General features: G+C 35.0%; 2 protein-coding genes across 2 annotated transcripts; both read right to left on the bottom strand.

Moving 5' to 3' along the window:
* Positions 1-4,995: 4,995 nt before the first annotated feature.
* On the bottom strand, positions 4,996-15,174 carry LOC120191059 (alpha-glucan water dikinase 2). Its single transcript, XM_039194066.1, has 31 exons — positions 14,864-15,174; positions 14,661-14,770; positions 14,474-14,555; positions 14,258-14,349; positions 14,017-14,170; positions 13,223-13,540; positions 12,873-12,983; positions 12,644-12,742; positions 12,429-12,560; positions 11,376-11,464; positions 11,043-11,177; positions 10,762-10,924; positions 10,593-10,682; positions 10,209-10,394; positions 9,485-9,547; positions 9,307-9,369; positions 9,013-9,072; positions 8,772-8,924; positions 8,596-8,679; positions 8,259-8,435; positions 7,682-7,788; positions 7,249-7,462; positions 7,033-7,136; positions 6,821-6,947; positions 6,605-6,730; positions 6,295-6,405; positions 6,056-6,154; positions 5,789-5,962; positions 5,617-5,709; positions 5,350-5,465; positions 4,996-5,254 (listed from the first exon to the last, which is right to left on the bottom strand). The coding sequence occupies exons 1-31, from the start codon at positions 14,933-14,935 to the stop codon at positions 5,050-5,052; spliced, it is 3,909 nt and encodes a 1,302-aa protein (XP_039049997.1). The 5' UTR covers positions 14,936-15,174; the 3' UTR covers positions 4,996-5,049.
* Positions 15,175-16,277: 1,103 nt separating this feature from the next.
* Positions 16,278-18,116, bottom strand: LOC120191060 (transcription initiation factor IIA subunit 2-like). Its single transcript, XM_039194067.1, has 4 exons — positions 17,967-18,116; positions 17,706-17,846; positions 17,573-17,623; positions 16,278-16,521 (listed from the first exon to the last, which is right to left on the bottom strand). The coding sequence occupies exons 2-4, from the start codon at positions 17,832-17,834 to the stop codon at positions 16,381-16,383; spliced, it is 321 nt and encodes a 106-aa protein (XP_039049998.1). The 5' UTR covers positions 17,835-17,846; positions 17,967-18,116; the 3' UTR covers positions 16,278-16,380.
* Positions 18,117-19,606: the final 1,490 nt, after the last annotated feature.

Genomic DNA, 19,606 nt, shown 5'->3' with positions numbered 1-19,606 from the left:
TCTTCAAAGATGAGGTTAGAACATGTTTGGAGCAATTGAATTACTGTAGTCAAAATCGTTAATATACATTTGAATGTTAACATTCAAACTTGATTACAATCTCAGGCATAACGTCGATCGTGTACTTGAGAAGCTACCTTTATTTTCTGAGCATTTTCTATTCGTGTGGGTAAGATGAATGTCATTACAGTTTGCTGACTTTTTGTTGTCTATGATTCCTACATATTTATGTTCGACTGTTTGTGAACAGGATCAAGCAAAATGCAAAACATACGATACTGTTACCTACTGTAAAGATCTCAATGATGTTTGGAACGCGTGTCCAGATTTTAACGAGCTAAATACACTTTTGGTCGATGATTCAGCGGAAAAAATGATTTATAATCCGGTAAGTAGCATTTATGCAATATGTTTTTCCAGTTGAACAGATGTTCAGACATTGATTATTTTAACAACTTATTTGTTTATATAGAAATACAATTACATATGTCCACATACCTTTGGCGCTGCTTCCCATTCGAACGACAATGCTCTAGGTATGACACAAATTTATTCATGCTTATGCGAATTTAATTTATTGTTAGTAAAATTGCACCTCATTAGTTTGATAATTGAAATTATTTATGTATGTCCTCAGAAAAAGGCGGAAACATACGAGAGTATTTGGAAAATTTGTTGAAGGCCTCTAATGTTCCGGACTTCGTTAGAAATAACCCTTTTTCATCGAATTAATTTCGTTTGTCGGTACATTATTTGAACATTCTTGTGTATGTATATTTTGGTGTGATTATATTGTGTGTATATTTTCATTAATTATTCCATATTTGCTTCTCTGTATACATATACATTTGAGGATTGTTGAAATATCAATACTAGTTATTAATGTATTTTACATCTGCTTGCAAATGTATCGAAACACATTACTATATCATTGTTTTCCATGATATCCACAACAAAGTTTTCACATTTTTAATATTGTGTCGGTACTTTATGTCCAGAATGGAAGAAAAATGTGTCGATACCTTTTCAAAAAGTGTCGATTGAAAAAACATCGGAACCCATAATTATAATGTAATAGATAATTTTGTAATATAATCAGTATAAATATACCGGTTTTATGAGCGAATAGGTCTACAACCTATATCGACACTTTTTAATATTGTGTCGGTACTTTATGTCCAGAATGGAAGAAAAATATGTCGATACCTTGTCAAAAAGTGTCAACATTTACATATCGGAACCCATAATTATAATGTAATAGATAATTTTGTAATATAACCGGTATAAATATACCGGTTTTATGAGTGAATAGGTCTACAACCTATATCGACACTTTTTAATATTGTGTCGGTACTTTATGTCCAGAATGGAAGAAAAATGTGTCGATACCTTGTCAAAAAGTGTCGACATTTACACATCGGAACCCAGAATTATAATGTAATAGATAATTTTGTAATATAACCTGTATAAATATACCGGTTTTATGAGCGAATAGGTCTACAACCTATATCGACAATTTTTAATATTGTGTCGCTAATTTTAAGTAACGCGGTTTTTCTTCCTTCATTCAAAATATTTATATGTACATGTTTCTTATACACAATAGGAGTCATGTTGATACTTACGATATATGGAGATCGTTGTCATTCCATTACGTCTTCGAAAAAATCAGTTGATGTAGGCTGTGTGCTTGTACTCAAACTGAGCTTGATTTGAGGACATGTTAGTTTGTTATGTCCCTCACCGTTGCAGTACCCACATCGCCTAATTTTCTTCTCGACCTTGTTCTTCGGCACTTCTTTTCGCTTGCGTTGTTTTCGTTGAGGGTCACGAACGTTGTTTACTACAATGCTCTGGTTGACTGAATCATTCAAACCAAACGAGTTTTCTAATTCTTCTATTAGTTTTTTCATCTCATCTCTTGCGGTTTTGAAAGACTCGTCTGTTTTTGATGCAATGTAGCATAACCTACTTGACGTTGAACGTAGAGCAGCGAACCTTGCCATTTGCATCACTTCTGGAGACACATTCAAATCAACATAACTGGGTGCAGAAGCCTTCGCATCATTAGTCCACCTACTTTGAATCAAAGTCCCGGGTAAATATGTGTAGTCCAAGTGCTTCAAAATGTGAAGTTGATGGCGACATGGAAGTCCAACGGTCTCGAATTTTTTGCAGGAGCAAATTAGAGTTTTCGTACGAGAATCAAAACTAATTTCAAATTTCCTATTTTTTTCTGCGTACTTTGACAAAATATAATGTTGACATTCATCTGATAAGGACTTAATCTCTGCCTCAATCCAATACAATGTCTCCCGTATAAGTTCATCTTGGAACACACGAAAAGATTCGCGGGTAAAAATCGCAGCGGCATGGCTTTCAAGGTCGACCAGTTTTGTGATCTGGAAGGGCTTCGTATGGGAACTTAAGTAATCCGCTTTCAACTCGTTCATACGCATTCTACTAATTCCATCTTCAATTGCACGAACAACATCTAAATATGTCTTCTTGTGTTTCAGTGCAATAGCTAGTGAAGCATTCATATACTTGCACCTTTGTGTTGAGCGAATATTGGCAAAGAAATGACCAGTTATATATGCTTGTGCCCATAAGTGTCGTGTATTTCCCTTCTCAATCACCCATGGATGCTTTTGGACGTTGAATTCTGAAACAACCGAACGCCATTGAATATCAAATTCCTCGGTTGTCCACCAGGAAGCCATGCATTTTGAGAATGCTGCTGTAAACTTTGGGTCACCAATGTTAGCTTGTGCATTGCGAGAAAGATGCCAAGAACATAATTTGTGCTTAGCATAAGGGATAACAGATTTGATAGCCCTCTGCATTGCCCTATCTTCATCAGTGACAACTGAAATAGGTGATTTATTCATCATGGCTTCTAAAAAATTCTGTAGCATCCACTCGAAAGATTGAGACGTCTCGTCAGCGATTATGGCAGTGGCAAACACAATTGTGTTATGGTGATGATTGACACCAACAATAGGCATAATTGGTCGACCATACAAATTATCTGTGTACGTTGTGTCGAACGCAATTACATCACCGAAGCATGTGTAATCCGATCTCGATGAAGAATCCGACCAAATAAGATTATACAATGCCCCCGATTCGTCTACCGAGTATGTCATAAAAAACTCGGGATCATCATGTTTCTTATAATCAAAGTAGGCAATAAGCGCATTCACATCCCCATCGACGATTTCCTTTGCTTTACCTCTTTGAAGTGCATTGTAGAGGTCTTTATGTGTAAATCCAACATTATGATAGCCCCATGCCTGCTGCGTTAAATAGTTCATTACTTGTGACGTGCCAACACCGACCTCTTTCAATGTTGTTGCCTCATCGATATCAGCCTTACAGCCTTACTTGTAGAGGTCTATTAGAACGCATAAATGGTGTCATAGAAGGTGTGCACAATGCATGATTATGTTTCTGATCAGACTTACTTATAACCCACTGATCGTTTGTATTTGTTGCTATAACTACGACTCTAGCCTTACATCCTGTTCTTGTGACTGGCGTATGAGCACGTTGACGATCAACAGTATTGACTTTTGATACTCGAAACCCTTCTTTGAAACAACAAAATTCTTGTGTCTTCACATTCCCTTCCACGTCAAGCCGTGTTGTTCCCTTACGTGCACTAAACCCATGTTCCCGTGCGAATCCCTTGTAAAAGTACCAAGCTTGATCACGTGAACAGAAGAACTAACCAACCAATCTGTCAGATTCATCAACATTATGTACTTCATGGCATTCCTCGGTTGGCTTAACATTGTCTACATCAGTATTATCCATGGAAAAAATTTTGTTGTGCAAGTTCAGTGGTCCAGGAGTTGATGGAGATGTAAGCAAAGGTTCATTTTGAACATGTTTCAGTTGTGCTGCTTTCAATAGGATGTGGTATTGGTAGTGGTAGTTAAAGGGTGGGTACAACATTAAATTCGCAGTACATATTTAGGTATGTACAATAACTACAAGTATCGACCCAAAAAACATCAAAACCAATAATTATAATGTAATAGGTAAATTAACAATGTAACAAGTATCGACCCAAACGAGGTGCACGCATAATATATTAGGTCAACATAAAGTATCGACACTTATTAAAAGTATCGATCCTGAAAACATCGATACTTACGGTCTAGAATGAATGCCAAAAAAGGTGTACCCTTAAAAAGTGTCGATACATTTATTAAAAAAATATCGATCCCTAAAACATCGAAACCCATAAGTATAATGTAATAGGTAAATGGTCAATAAAACCGGTATAATTATACCGGTTTTATGAGAGAATAGGTCTAAATCATGTATCGACACTTTTTTAGTTTGTGTCGATATTTTTGTCCAGAATGAAATATTAATGCCCAACGAGGTGCAAGCATAAAATGTCGATACTTTTATAAAAAGTTTCGACACTTTATGAAATATCGAAACCGATAATTATAATGTAATAAGTAAATTTGCAATGTTACCGGTATAAATATACCGATTTACTTATAAAATATGTCAATATAAGCGCTACCTATTACATTATATAAGTGTTACCTAATATGTTATTGTACTTGATAATATTTCCCGTTAAATACCTATTTTATTATATAAGCGCTATCTATTACATTATATAAGCGTTACCTAATATGTTATTGTACTTGATAATATTTTCGGTTAAATAATATAACATAACCGGTCTAAATTTTAACCGGTCACTTGTTTAACCGGTCACGCCGTATATTAGCCGTTTTTTAAGCGCCGCACCGCAGAACTACCCACTTTTATACATCCACGACTTTTGATACATAAGTATTTTGTATCATATATAATTTTATAATAATTATGATGAATATGTAATTTGTATTGCAAAGCAGAAATCTGCCACCAAATTACAGCTAATTTTTATATATTCATATCGTGTTCATTTCTATATTATTAGTATATTTTTTTTATATCATGTCTAGTATTATCGTCTCTCTCTCTCTCTCTCTCTATATATATATATATATATATTCTCAGATTGAAACTAAAATGTCAGACTTGTGGTCTTGCTTGAACAACATAAATCATTCCATCTTTCACCACTCCTTCAATGTCCTGCGGACATCCATAAAGGGTTTCTATAATCTTACCCGCCTCTGCAATTTTTGACAAGATTGAGGTCTGGAAAGCTTTGTTAACTATCATTGGATCAATGGAATAATCCAAAACCATGCTTTCTTCTTCATCCATAAGTACACTGAAATCATTCAAGAATAAAATGGATAAACTACTTATGATCCTATTTTTGTTTGCAAAATACTGTCCAAAACAAGTCAGATTTCAGAAGCTAACCTGTCATAAAGCCCAGCCCCTGCAAATCCCTCGAGATCTTCGCCATTCGAGTCGGAACGAAAAATGATAGTCGGCTTACAATAGAGCCCTATTTTCTTGCTTGCATAACCGGTAACCTGTTGAGTTAATTGCAGTTTTTCATTAGCTTTGGCTTTCTAAAGTTCTGATAAGAGGAATCTTATATATAAAAATGAAGTGCATATTGTTCAGGTATGTTTATCCAGAAGAACTGAATGAAGCATCCTGGATGCAAAGAAACTGCCTTACTATAGGACATTTCAGGTTGTTCTTTTTCGCAACGAAGCTCATAGCGCGTCCGGGATATGCACCCACCAACGTCTCTCCCAAGCCTTTCACAATCTAAAATTAAGCCAAGAAGGTAAATGCAAAATGTTTTCGAGACCGGTAAGTTCATATAAAACCAAGCAGAGAGGCTTACCTCTGCATATATTTCCGAGGTGTCCCCTGATAACGGGTTTTTTGTGTGAATAACGAAAGCATAATCACCACAAAGGACTTCTTGAATCAGTACAGCCATGCGAAGGTCCTCATGATTAAGTTTACCTTTCTTACAACTAACATATGCTCTTTCATTCCACTTTGAAGCCCAAACCTGCATATGAGTAGTAGAAAGCATATGGCAAATATAAAAATGATCAGTATAAAGCATATGATTAATGCATTACATGCCAAAAACAGTCCCAACCTTCTTTATGGCTTGCCAAGCTTGGTTCCATCGGTCCTCACCCCCATGATCAGGCCATGGCATTCTAGCACTTTTCATTTTGTTCGTAACTTCAGTGGTCTACCACAAAGTTCAAAAACAAAACTATCAGTTTGAAATATTAATAAAGACGGCATCGACTACCTTATGATATACATAAACCTAACTAAGATCTGCTTGACAGCACTATGGTATAACACAGTTAAATCCCAATGACATACCAAAGATACAGGAGCACTCATTTGTTGAATAGCTCCTTTTATTTCTTGAATTTTGGAAACATCACCACCATGAACTAATTTGCTAAGTAGGATAATCTTGTTTGATATATCCTGAAAAGGATGAAGTATCGAAACTCAGAGAAAGAAAAGAAAAGTGCTAATGACCTCTGTATTCATTTGAAACACAGATTATAGAACTTCAGAATATAATTAACATGATTATAGTCGATAAAAGAATTTGAGAAATACAATTCCCTTCCCAAGTATAGCTTACTGGTTAAGTCATAAATCTTTGGCTAATAAAATGTACCTTATTAGCATCTAGTGATAGCACAGTTTCAAAAGCTCCAAACGGTATTGCAACTGACATTGGGATCCTGATCCATGATGGCACCCTTCCCCTTAAAAATTTTATATTACTAGATTTGGCGCCAACCTGAACCGAAGAAGATCATTGGTTTCTTTCAAATATATCCTGCAAACAAGTCATTCGTTCTACCCAGAACAATAAACGGAAGGAGCTTACCATTTCAGCAGTGAATTCTTCGAGTGAAAGAGCATATTTCCCACAGAAGTTCTTTCTTTTAATGGTCACTCGTCGAGAAAGTAAGGGAATAAGGGAACTTAGAGATAAGTTAGAGCCACTGACATCACTGCAAGTGGGTGAAAAACAGTTCATTAGAATATTGGTGAAGAGGTGTGCAAAATCACTGATCAAGAAGTTAAATTACAACGTGCCTGACTATCAAATTTGAGGACTTAAGTTGTATAGATACGGCACGTCCTTCCTTCAACTTGAGAATCCGGAATGTATTTTGATCGAAGCATGTGGCAAAGCATATCTGCACCATGAAGGAGTAAGTAAATTACATATGCCGACTTTCGTAACTAAGCACTTTGGGGTAGCTTTGACAATGGCTTTAAATTGTGATAAGCGATTCGAAAGACACATGCCTTATTATTTCTGGCTCTAATAGACACATGAGACAGGACATCTGGTGTATCAGATGTCAACACTGCAACAACTCCGTCCGGAATCTCCTCTTCTCCTGTTACTCTAGTTGCAATAATAACAGTTGGCTTTCGGTAAACTTTGTTCTGAACAGTAATAAGCTCATTCATTGAAGTTACAAATCCACAAACTTCGACTGGACTGATAACCTGCCAACTGTTAGACAAAAATCTCAGCAAATATTTGAGAGCAAATACCATAAAGTTCCAGAAAAAGAAAAAAACCATAAAATAGCAAGAAAACTCTCATTATTTAAAAAAAACTTATAAAACAGAAGCGAAAAGCATAACCTCAGTTCAAAAATAAGCATATTACAAACTGAATTAGGCCAGCTACATGGTATTCATAGCCTCGTAGGTTTCAGTGAAAACTTACCATCCTAAATTAGCAACTTTTCTGAGAATGGGGTCAAAACGATTAATGAGCTTGGAAAGAACAGCTCCAGATCCTGCTCTTGTTAATTCTTCTGCAAAATTATCTTGCTGATAGCAGAACAAACGAAATGGTCTTAGATTGAGAACTAAATGACACTTCATCTCTGTTTTGGAACTTCTTTACGAGTATCACAGTTGCCCATAAATGTCCTCTATGCTAAATGTCATGGGATTCAAATACCACCACCCACGCCACAGGCCCTCACACACACATGATCAGGCATTCAAGGCGCTACTCTAGGAGACAAAACCTCTCCGGAGACAATACCAAACACGTTTGGGAACTCGTAAAAATTTCTGAAGCACAAAGGCGCAAGCTCCCAGAGGAGCACATAGGATGTCAGAGCATGTTTGAGTGAGTCTGTGGCTTGAGTGGTGGGACTGGAACCCATAACCTTTAGCATAAAGGACATTTTATAACAAAACCCCTCGAGAAAATAACAAACACGTCTTGAATTCGTAAAGAAGGTTCCAAAACAATCTCCATCATCAGAAATGTTTGAAAGTTAATGACATACAGCTGGCTTCCCAATGCCAAGCAAATTTCCAAGATATTCAGCACTAGGCTGGATCTTATTTTGGTGGTCGACAGCCCTGTCAGAAATTACTATTTGCAGTCGATCAAGAATAGCCTTTGTTTGTAATGCCCACTGAGCATCACCGGGTTTGTATGATTCAGAGACACGATACCAGTCCTATGAAGGTTCAAAGAAACAACAAATGGTGATATACTATTATAGGCATCAAATATATCTTAACCATGACTTGAGACATTATGAAAGCTTAATATTGTCGGTGGAATTCAACACTCAGAATGAAAAAGTTATTTTCAATAAAGCTTAAGAGATAATATACCTTAGTACAGTAAATGAGATCTTCATTCTTGACCATGGACAGGCACAAACTTTCAAGCACCAAGGAAATGAAGAACATGATTTCCTGATTCATAAAATAGACAACAAAACCACCCAGTTAGATGGGTTGTCTTCAAGGTAATTTATTTTCTGGTTTGCAAATATATCGAGACTTACTGGCGGGTGTGCGAAGTTAAGATCTTTAAGTCCCCTTTCCATGGTTGTTCTAACAGCTGAAGCCAAAGCAAGATCAAGGAATAGCAGCTCTTTTGCCAATCTATGATGTGTTAGCAGAAGAGGGCGAATCTCAATGCGGGATTCCAGTAATTTCTTCAATGAAAAGAAGAAGATTCAATCACATAAAAAAAATATCTTAGAATAGAACAAGCCCCATCTGATTTCAAATACAGATTATAACCTCCATTAAAGGGCCAATGCGCTCATCACCAATATGAATTTTGACAAAGTTCAAGCAGTCCTGAATTTTTTCAACAATAATGAAAAAAGTCATTCCTTTTCACATTTCTTGGGGGTGAAACCCGATAATATTTTTCAAGATAGAATATGACATCAAACAAAAAAATCCAAATTACAAGAAACAATTTTTGGACCAAAACGCTGATTCATAAATTGAAATTCCATGAATAGCATGCTTACTATGATTGTCCATGAACAAAATCTTAAGAGAATGCTGCTTTACGTAGAGGGTTACCTGCAACTTCAGTGATAAACCAGTATACACGTGAGCTCTATCTGCTGTTGCAAAACCTTGATTCTGAGCAACACGAAGAAGATTGAGACTTGATTTAGCGATAACTCAAATTTCATGCTTAAGGTAATGGAAACTGCACAGTCAAAATAATTCCTCGTCTGTTATTGCTGCAACTAACCTTGAAGGAGGGAGCCATACAACTTTCAATAGCGGATTCAAGTTCTACACCAGAATGTACAGCCTGTCACATGGTACCGTAAACAATAGAAAATTTTGAACGACAAATCTGTAAAATGTAGCCGTGTATTCTTAGACTTTGTATTTAGTATTTTACGTTATGTTAAACTTGAAATCTTAGACTTATCTAAATAGAAGTTAAGACTTATCTAAGTAGAAGATAAGATAGATATTTATTTATCTTAAAAAGAGAGAGAGTATCGAGGAAGATCTAGTTTACGACATATAACTAAATGAACATCAAAATATGACTAGGATCAAAGCGGGATGTTAAAACAGAACCACTGCAGTTATTATTGATGTAATAGAGACCATACAATCTGTCTTAAAAACTACTTAGGTCATACAAATGTATAATGATTTAATGGAGGATAAATTCAAAAGAGACTATGGAACATGATAGTTTCTGAGAGCTGTTCAACCTTCAGCTCCCCTATACTTGATCATTTTACATGCACCAGACGTCTTCTAGCTTGACAATTTTCAACTAAGTAATTTGCAAGAAACTCCAAGTTCCAAGTAATAAAATCAAATTTGATGAATTTTCACCAAGTTCATAGCGTGATCACACAAATACCTTTGAATTTACTTTAGTAAACATAAGCAGAATAAAAAAGGGGAAAATATCAAGAAAATATGGTACTTTGTCGAAACAGGATTGATACCTTCAATGTCTTTAAGTACATAGTAAGATCACGGATGAGACCTTCTTTTGCATCAGTTCTGAAATGAGGCTCTGAAACAATTGGACGGTCATAACTTGCAAGTTTTTCCTTTGTGAGACCATGTGCATGCAATGTTTTCCAATAAAGATCAAGTTTAAAACCAGATTTCAAATAGTTTAATAGTGCCTGTTACAGAAGAACACAACATTGTATTAACAGATTGTATATCCATGTGAACAAATTTAACCAATCAAATGTAATAAACTGACTTAGAAACCAAGGCATCATTCTTGTGTGAAATGTATCTATGAAAGATCACTCGATTTCTTCAAATGATTTACCTTATCTGACCTAGTGCCAGTTGCATGATAAATAATTACATACCTCACAAATAACCACATCATCCGGGCTACTATTATTGTGCAACTTTTGGTGCCATTCCTCCATCATGGCCCCTTTGCAGTCGTTATTTCTCTAATGAACAACCAGGATAATTAGATTTGCAAGAATGATGCAGCAGAGTGCATCTCTATAAGACATAAATTATATATACCTGAATTGTTAATATTTCATCACGAATTCTCTGCCCAACATCACCTTCACCTCCACGTCCAACAAATGCCATTATTAGCCTCACAATCTCTCGGTCATTTGGCTGGTTCACAAATATTCGTTGCAGTAAATTGGTGAATCTGTCTTGAGCTTCACTGATTTCACTGCATACATGGCAGTGAATGCCATCTTAACAGGGTAATTTTACTTATATATGCGGTATATAATGCGTATTCGATACATAGTCATAAGATCTGATTTATGAAAAAATGTGAAATTTACCGAGGCTTCACATTATAGTTCTTGTTCCATGTAAGATGCCTGCATCTCATAAACCTCATCCAGATTAATATACCAATAAGCCCTAATTCTCCTTCAGCTTTACAGCGTTCTGTCAACTCTGTTGCAATATTGAACCTGTGACAGTCGAGCATGTAAACAAAACATTTTTACTGAAAAAATCAAGGTAAAAGAGACTTTCTACAGATCCTGAAATCTCAACTATTGTAAGATGCTGAAACAAGGTTCTGGTGTTTCCAAAACGACATAAATTGTGAAAGATAGATATGCTTGGATTCTTTTGTAAGGTACTAGCTAGACTCATCACTTAGTTACCTATGCATCAAGGACCTCTCAGCCTCCTTTTCTCTTTGGGATATTTCATCAAGCAACCATTTTACAATTCTTTTACCATGTCCATCAACCTGCATAAAACGGTCTCCAATGTTCACTGATCTACAAGAATGGTAAAGAAAAAGCTAGATGGCCGACAAGACATAATAAAACAAAAAAGGCATACATAATTTGTTAGGTATGGCTCATATATCAGTTGGAGGACAGATGTTGGAGGGAGTTGCCGAAGCTATTTTGGTAATTGTACCAGGGTTGCTTTATATTATGTAATTGTAACCTAATTGTGATTTGATTATTGCGAATAATAAGAAAATATACGCTCATCACTCCCGAGGATGTAGGCACATTGCCGAACCTTGTTAAATCTTTTGTTCTTTATTTGTTTTACTGCTTGTTTATTTCCCGTGTTACTTAGCCTGATTTCTTAACATAATTCTCCTTGTTTTCAGTTTGAATGTGTTACTATTTTATCAGAGGGAAAAAATAATAATGTCACAAAAATAAGCATCTCTAAACTCCATTTTTCCCCTCAACAAAAGAGTTAAATCCATAAGTATTACTTTATTGCTTTCAACGTTCAACAAAATAGATGATGATACTGTTCAAATGCAGTCAGCCTCTTTTTTTTTCTTTTTTCTTTTTTGTAATTGTTAACTGCTCATCATTTAAGTTTCATGCCCATATCAAATAACTAACATCATCAGACCATAAGATCACACAGTTTAAGTTATTTATTCCCATCAATCACAATAGCTTTCCCGTTGTATCATTTGACTGGTTTCAGGACAAAAGAAAGCCATGAAATCGACGAAACAGAGTTAAGAAATGGAAAATCAAGCGCATTGGCCTGCGCTAACAATGCTAGCGCTCATCGGACACGAGAAAACTATTTTCATGTGAAAAATCTTCTCAGAGTGCATAGGCAGTTTGTAAACCCATACATCAATTGCAAAAGGCAAGGTACCTTGTACAATGATAAATCTACTGTGCACTGAAAAAATAAGAAATCATTCAGTACAGTATGATAAATATTACCTTCCCACTTGGCAGCACAGGTTGTTCGGGTACATAGAAGTTGGCCCCATTGTTTTTAATCCAAGACCCACCGGACCATATCACAAATTGAATACCAACAAAATTCCTCTTCTGCAAATTAATATCTACCAACTTTTTTTTCCAGGGGGAAGGCATGGTTAAACAATTGAAAATGTAATAAGCTCAAGGATTCCCGAAAAACTGCTTTAAGTTACCTGAAAGGATCCTCCTCTGACTGACATGTCCGTAAAATAAGTCTGACATGCTCCGACAACCATTTTCGACTTTTCAGGCAACATATCTGATGCAGGAGCCTGGAATTAGAGATGAAAGCAGGCAGTGAGTTGAAGTAAGATCTGAAAGCATACACAGGTGGAAATATCCAGCATCAGTGCACACAATGAGCATGTAAATTCCTCATAAATAAAGGGCCAAGAATCTAACCAGCCATTCACCAGCTGATGACTTAGACACTCCCCAGTGAAGAATTGCAGTGCCTTTCACATTCAGAGCAACCAGTATGTGATAATCACCGGTTACAACTTTAGAAAGGACCTGAAAAAAGGATCAAATAATAAACCAAAAGCATATAGGAACTCTTGATCCGGAGATATTGGAAGTTGGTCTTCTGTAGATGTATAAATATGTATTTGATTCAACAACTAATGGCTAAAAAGAAATCAAAGTCCCTCACTGAATTAAATGAAATGAACGAAATGGATTCAAACCACCACAATCTCCATTACCATGTTTACTCTCATTCAAGAAAATAAAAACATTGCAGGAAGACTAACCACAATTTCATAGTAGCCAACAGTATGATTTTGCTTCGAGACCACGTTATTTCCTCCAACTGATTTCTCTACGAGATCCATAAAAGTTGATGAAGATTGACCAGTCTTGTTTTCATGTCCCTTAGACTGCCTTTGCAACCACTTATCGACATCATGTCTTCTAAGGTAAGATGATGGTGTTACAGACCTAGATGGTTGTCTATCATCCTGTATTTTTCGTTCTGTTCTTGCATTCATGTAGCTGCTTTGTAACTCATTCAAGGATATTCCCTTGCTAAGCTGATTTTGAAGCTCTGTTAAAGCATCCGCGTAATCTTGCTACAATGCACACAGTGATAATATATAAGTAAACTGACGGAAAACTCGATACTGGCTGTTGTAGCAATAGCACCCAACTCAAGTTTGAGTTACACAAGTATCAAGCATTGGCTTTCTAAGCTAAATGGCCAATAGTCGAAAGAGCAAAGGAGGATAAGAAACTACGTAATATACAAATGAGAAAGGAAATGATACCACTAGCATAAAGTGAGAAAATTTTCCGAAGGAAACATTTTGGTTGCAAAAATATCTCAAGTAAAAAAGGTTTCAAGTTATGATCAGAAGGTAACATAAACTATGGAGAGTATCTGAGATCAATCTGACAACAAATCAGAACATCCATGGTAAAAAATTTCACCATTTTAGATAACTTTAGAACTTCAGAACATCCTGGCTTGAACAAATGAAAAAAATTGCATAAATTCAAAAACTAAGGTGACTAAGAAGATAATTCAGTTTTTTGCACCATAACACACCTTTTGCTGTTCCGGCGTGTTTTGGGGTCTACCTCTACCTTCCCAGATTAGATATGCCTTCCGACCAATTAGATCCTTCGGTATAGATGGAAGCGGATCACTTGCATCATATTCAGGAATCTCAACTCTGAAATTTCTATGATTTAGTTTCAACCTGAAAAGAAAAATATATAAGAATTTCAAACATCTCACCAGCCCTGAAAAACAAAAAAGAGGGGGATGGCCCAAAGGAAAAACCGACCATCTGTCTCGACTTCCATCCTTCAACACAAATTCAATTGCGTGAATCTTGGGGTCCCTCAACTCAATATTTAGAACATATATGTCTCCATTCTGCAGTTCAATGCCAACTTCATCGGATTAGAATTACGTAAAATCACAATGAATTCTTACTTGTGACTGAGAACGGTGACATCCAAGTAAACTACGTAGCATAAAGTGCAAACAGAAAACACGCCTTCACAAATGGTGTCTGCAGTGCTCCTTGCTTATAAGATTTTACCCCTGAGGAATCTCCACCACATGGGATATACCAGTTCCTGTTGAGGGATACAATCTCATGAGATTGTTCGATGTGCGAAGTGCAAACAAAACGTGGAAAAATAGAATTCATATTAATGAAAAGTTTTCAGTTCAAGCTTTACAAATTCCCATGGTAAAGAAAACCCCAGTGAAGAATCCAAGTTCTCGTGCTGTTTTTAAGCTGAAATTCAACTCTTGCATTGCGCTTAGTTGAACATCCGGAGACATTAATCTGCATTTAAGTCAAAGGATCAAAAGAACATTATCTTAGGAGAATAACCAACAAGAACAACTAATAATCCATACAAAATGGTAAGTTAAAAACCTGAAGTTGCATCCCATCAATGAGTTGAAAATGAAGAACTCGAGGAACCTGTATGATACTGGAGACCGCCATAATAAACAATCACAACCATGAAATTCTATGGGTTTCAAAGACCATTCGTGATAGACAAACAACTAATTTTATATGCATTAAACTCTCTTCTTCTTTTCCGAGCGTGGTTACATAAAAGGTGGAGTATCTTTAAAAGTGAAAATATGCTGCTTGAGCCTCCTGAAGGGAATATTGAATTATCATCGCTAACAAAGTTTCAAAGATGATTCCGTGGGTCCATAGTTGATATGAGCTGAGGTCTACTATACAGTAATTCAATATGCATCTGACAACTGCCTTGCAGAATGATATTAACAATGGCATATGATATATATATGTATCTATTACCCACATGCATATATGATACATCTAAAAGACATCTTTAATTAAGAAAACCGCCACATTGCAAAGATGACATTAAAGATTAGCAAACCCAGTTCTACATATTTATTAACAAAAAGAGGGTCGCTTTTTAAGTTAACACTTTCTGTTAATTGCTATCCATACTAATAAAAACCTTTGAAAAACCTCCTCTAAAATGAATATAGGACACTAATTTGACTACTTCGTTGAAAAGTTAGTTACCCTTTTTTTCACGTCCTTTTTGTTTGGCAAGTAAAGGCGTTTGTATTCGAACAGGAAGAGAAGCTGGAATTCCATTAAGAAAAGGAAACTTGGGGACATGATGTTAGAGAATCGGATGCTTGGAGCCTTCCAGCTTAGGTTAGAGCCATGCTTTGGAATTTTAAAAGCAAAAGCTCTGCACTTAGACAAGGTATGCGTGATGCGAATATAGATTCCCACTAAGGATTTTGAAATCGCCATTGCAAATTTTTCCAGGTCACATATAGAAGGGAATGACGATGGCTCTTCGTAAAAGGCAATAAAGATAATACTGAAGACATTTTTGTAAACTTTTATGCAGTTCAGCACCTCATTCCTCGGCTGGAGGACCACGGGCATCATCTGAAGAGGACATTTCAATCCAAAATAGCACCTCAGTGGTTTTACATTTCATGATACGATGGTAAACTTACATACCAAAGAAACCCAACAAATTAGACCAAACAATATCAACATGATAGGAATATTTCCAAAACAATTAATACGAATTATTAATATATCAAAATTTGTTGAAAAGGATTAAGTAAATATATAATACAAAAAAACAATATGACTATACACATTGGTCTAAACAGATGTACAGAATAACTGGAAGAGAAAAAAATCAATACGGTCAAGAAGGAAAGATGAAAGAAATATCATCTCCTTCCACTGTTGTACAGAAAAACTGGAAGAGAAAAAAAATCAATACAAATTGTCAAAATACAAATTGTCAAAATATCATCGTTTTGTTCTAAAATTTTGCCTGTTGTACATTATGTTATCAGAAAGAAATATACCACCAAGTACATAGAAAAAATCATCTCCTTCCACTATCTTCAGAGATAACACTGATTGATATGTCATTTTAAGAGTAACTTTGAATCACATGATACTATTTTCACCCGATCGACATTCTCCTGAGAACCCTCCATCTTAAACAAAGCATCCTGTAAAACGAAGGTCCAAACACAGTCGCAGTATCTATAGGTGTGCAGATGTCCCTGTAGCACATACAACACAGGATTGGGGTTCAAATATGAATAGCAAATCAGGTTTTACATTGCAATGTAGAATTCTTCAAATAAAAAATATATATAAACGATACACCACAACAAGCAGTAGCAGAAAAGCTAAAACTCAACTGTAGACGAAAAAGTACCACAAAATACTGATTCAAGACAAAAAAAATGGTATTTTCAACCATCAGTTCTGATTTTGAATGTTATTGAAAACCAAGGAAATTTGACCAAAACGGAAATACATAATTATATTTGTATAAGAAAACCATTTTCCAAGCAAGCAAGCTTTTTGCAAGTCTATATTTTCAGATTCTGATAACTTCTCTCTAGCAATCATACTAAAATAAAATTTAAAACCAAAAATTTTTTGCAAAGAATTTTTGAAAAAAGAATTTAGATATGTTACCTACTGTCGTAGCCATCAATAAAGGTCATATAGAAAATTTCGAAGACAAGAGGTAGCTATGGTTTAACAAGAAGAATAAAACCATTCTCCACTAAAAAAGTCCTAAATTATTCATAATATGTTGAAAACTTTTTATAGCACTACTTAATTTGAAAGATTCCCGTGCTTTGCATGTTGGTATTTCTCAATAAACAATAACCAATCACCACAACCATGTACCATAAACAAATGGTCTAATTCTAGTTTCAGGCCTTCTACTATGTTGAAATTTGAGACCATAATTAGACCAAGATCATAATTAGACTTAAACGAAATTCTTGTACCACAATAAACGCTTCTTTTACAATTCATGAATGGTCATAATTGCTTTTATATTTCTTCAAGGTTGGGAGTGCAAGGATCATATCAAACTAATATCAGCTTCTTTTATAAAACTGAACTTAATAGTAGGCACTTGATTTAAAAAAAAAATTAACACACCATAGTTACTCAATAGAAACAGCAAATCACTGCCATAAATCACCGTCGATTAAAACAGACAATACCACATCAACACTTACAGGAAACTAAAAGAATGTTCCCGGATCCAGTTAACACCTTAAACCCCCTAAAAAAGAAAGAACATACCTTAAAGGTAACCTTGCTCTTCACTTGACTTTCCAGGGCTTCAGCCATAGACTAAAATAAACATAAACTAAATTAATAAATTAAATTATGTATAAAGAAAAGTAGAACAAGTCAACGAAGTATTTAACAGTACCTTATCGAACTGGACGATAACTTGAATAGCTAACTCAGGCTTGAGAGTAAAGTTTGAAACCATCTCATCTAATGCATCCGTCAAGCATATTCCGATGGTTGACCTTCGGTAAAACTCAAACGTCTCCATTGTTTACCCGATCTGCCCCAAAATGGAAAAATGGTGAATCTTGAATCTGAATCATTAAAAGTTAAAAAAGAAAAAATAAATCAAAACAAGAAAAAACATTAATTTAGAGATGAATTGGGAGGAAGAAATTACGAAAGTTTGGAGGCGACGATGAGGAAGATTGTGTATGATCGGAAATTTTAGTGCCTTGAAGATTGTAAGAGTTTAACGGCCAGTCTTGGGAATTGGGAAGATCCCGGAAGAAGAAATGGCGGAAAAGATTTGGGCCCTTTTATACCATAGATTTTGTAGATGGGGGTTTATATAGGAGAGACGATATGGGATTGTCGAAATTATGTTTTTGCCCCTTCGTTTTTGTTTTCCAGGAAGACGAAAGGAGCTTGAATTGGTTTGGGCCTGGCGTACGTTGACGGATCTGACCGAATTACTTCCCATAGCTTGATCCATATTGAGAATTTTAATTCTTTTCTCAAACAAAATAAAATAAGAGAATTTATCAAAAAAATTAATAGACCTAAATTATATTTTTATTATATATATACTTATTTTAAATTATAATTAAAATATATATTATTTTTAAATTAAATCAAAATGAACTTTATTTTTAACAATTAATAATATTTTTATACAATGTTAAATTAAAATTTATATTTTAAATCTAAACATACATAATTAATAATTTACATATGAATTTTTATTCTTTACTTATAATATTTTTAAAATTAAAAATATATATTTTTATATAAAATATTTTGTATGATAGTATAATGAAAATATTTTTTAATTTTTATTTAAAAAATAATAATAATTTTGTTTTATAGAAAATTATTTCATACATAAATTATATAGAGTTTAATTTACATAATCTAGGTTATTTTTTTTAATTTTTTTTATTAAAATTTAAATTCTTTATTTAAAAATTAGAATTAAGAGATTGAAGTTTTGGATCTGAGGAATTTTTTCAAAAAATCAATAAATTAAATAATACCATATAAAGTATCAAATAATTTCTCTTATTTTATTATCAATAACTTCAGTTTCTATAAAAGGACGAGATTGGGTCGTCCAGGGCCAGATTCGATATATACTCTTACCAGACAACTAACCATGGCGTGCATGATTAATAATAAAAATAAAAAAATGGCGTGCTGGGAAGCTGCCACGTATAGGCTCCGACGTGTTAAACTCTTCCATGGCCATGAGGCAGCCTGCCTAACTGTCACAACCCTATTTTAAAATAAAAATTACAATTTAATTGATTTAGGGATTAAATTCCAAGTTTCAGAAGCTTATAGCTTAGTTTTGAATTTGTAGGAAGTTTAGGTACTAAACCTTGAATTTACCCTTTTTTTTAATGAAAAATAAAAAATAAATAAAAATAAATAGGGTAACTACTTGGATTTGAACCAATGTTTGGTGGTATGGCCGACCATTCCCCTATCAATTAAGCTAAGCCATTGTTAATGAATAAAATAAATAAAAATAATTTTTATTTGTAATTGGCTCAGGTTATAACCCAAAAATCTATTCCCCATTCCAGTTTAGAAACCCAAAATCCCTAAATTAATCCCTCCCAAAATCCTTAGTTACCCACCGCCCATACCATTGTCGAGCATCAATCCGGCCGTCGTAGCTTGCACCACCACCCTCATCTGACTCGCCATCGACCGATGACCAAAACCCCTCTAATCCCTCACCGGAATTCATCATCGATCGTTGTGGGAAGCTCGCCAAAGAATCACCAAAAACATTTCCCCCGTCACCTCGGTTAA

The sequence above is a fragment of the Hibiscus syriacus genome, unplaced genomic scaffold (genome assembly GCF_006381635.1).
Source record: "Hibiscus syriacus cultivar Baekdansim isolate YM2019G1 unplaced genomic scaffold, ASM638163v2 tig00116964_pilon, whole genome shotgun sequence".
Lineage (NCBI taxonomy): Eukaryota > Viridiplantae > Streptophyta > Magnoliopsida > Malvales > Malvaceae > Hibiscus > Hibiscus syriacus.
Note: the sequence above shows the minus strand (reverse complement) of the source record. Positions and strands in the feature narration are given on the sequence as shown.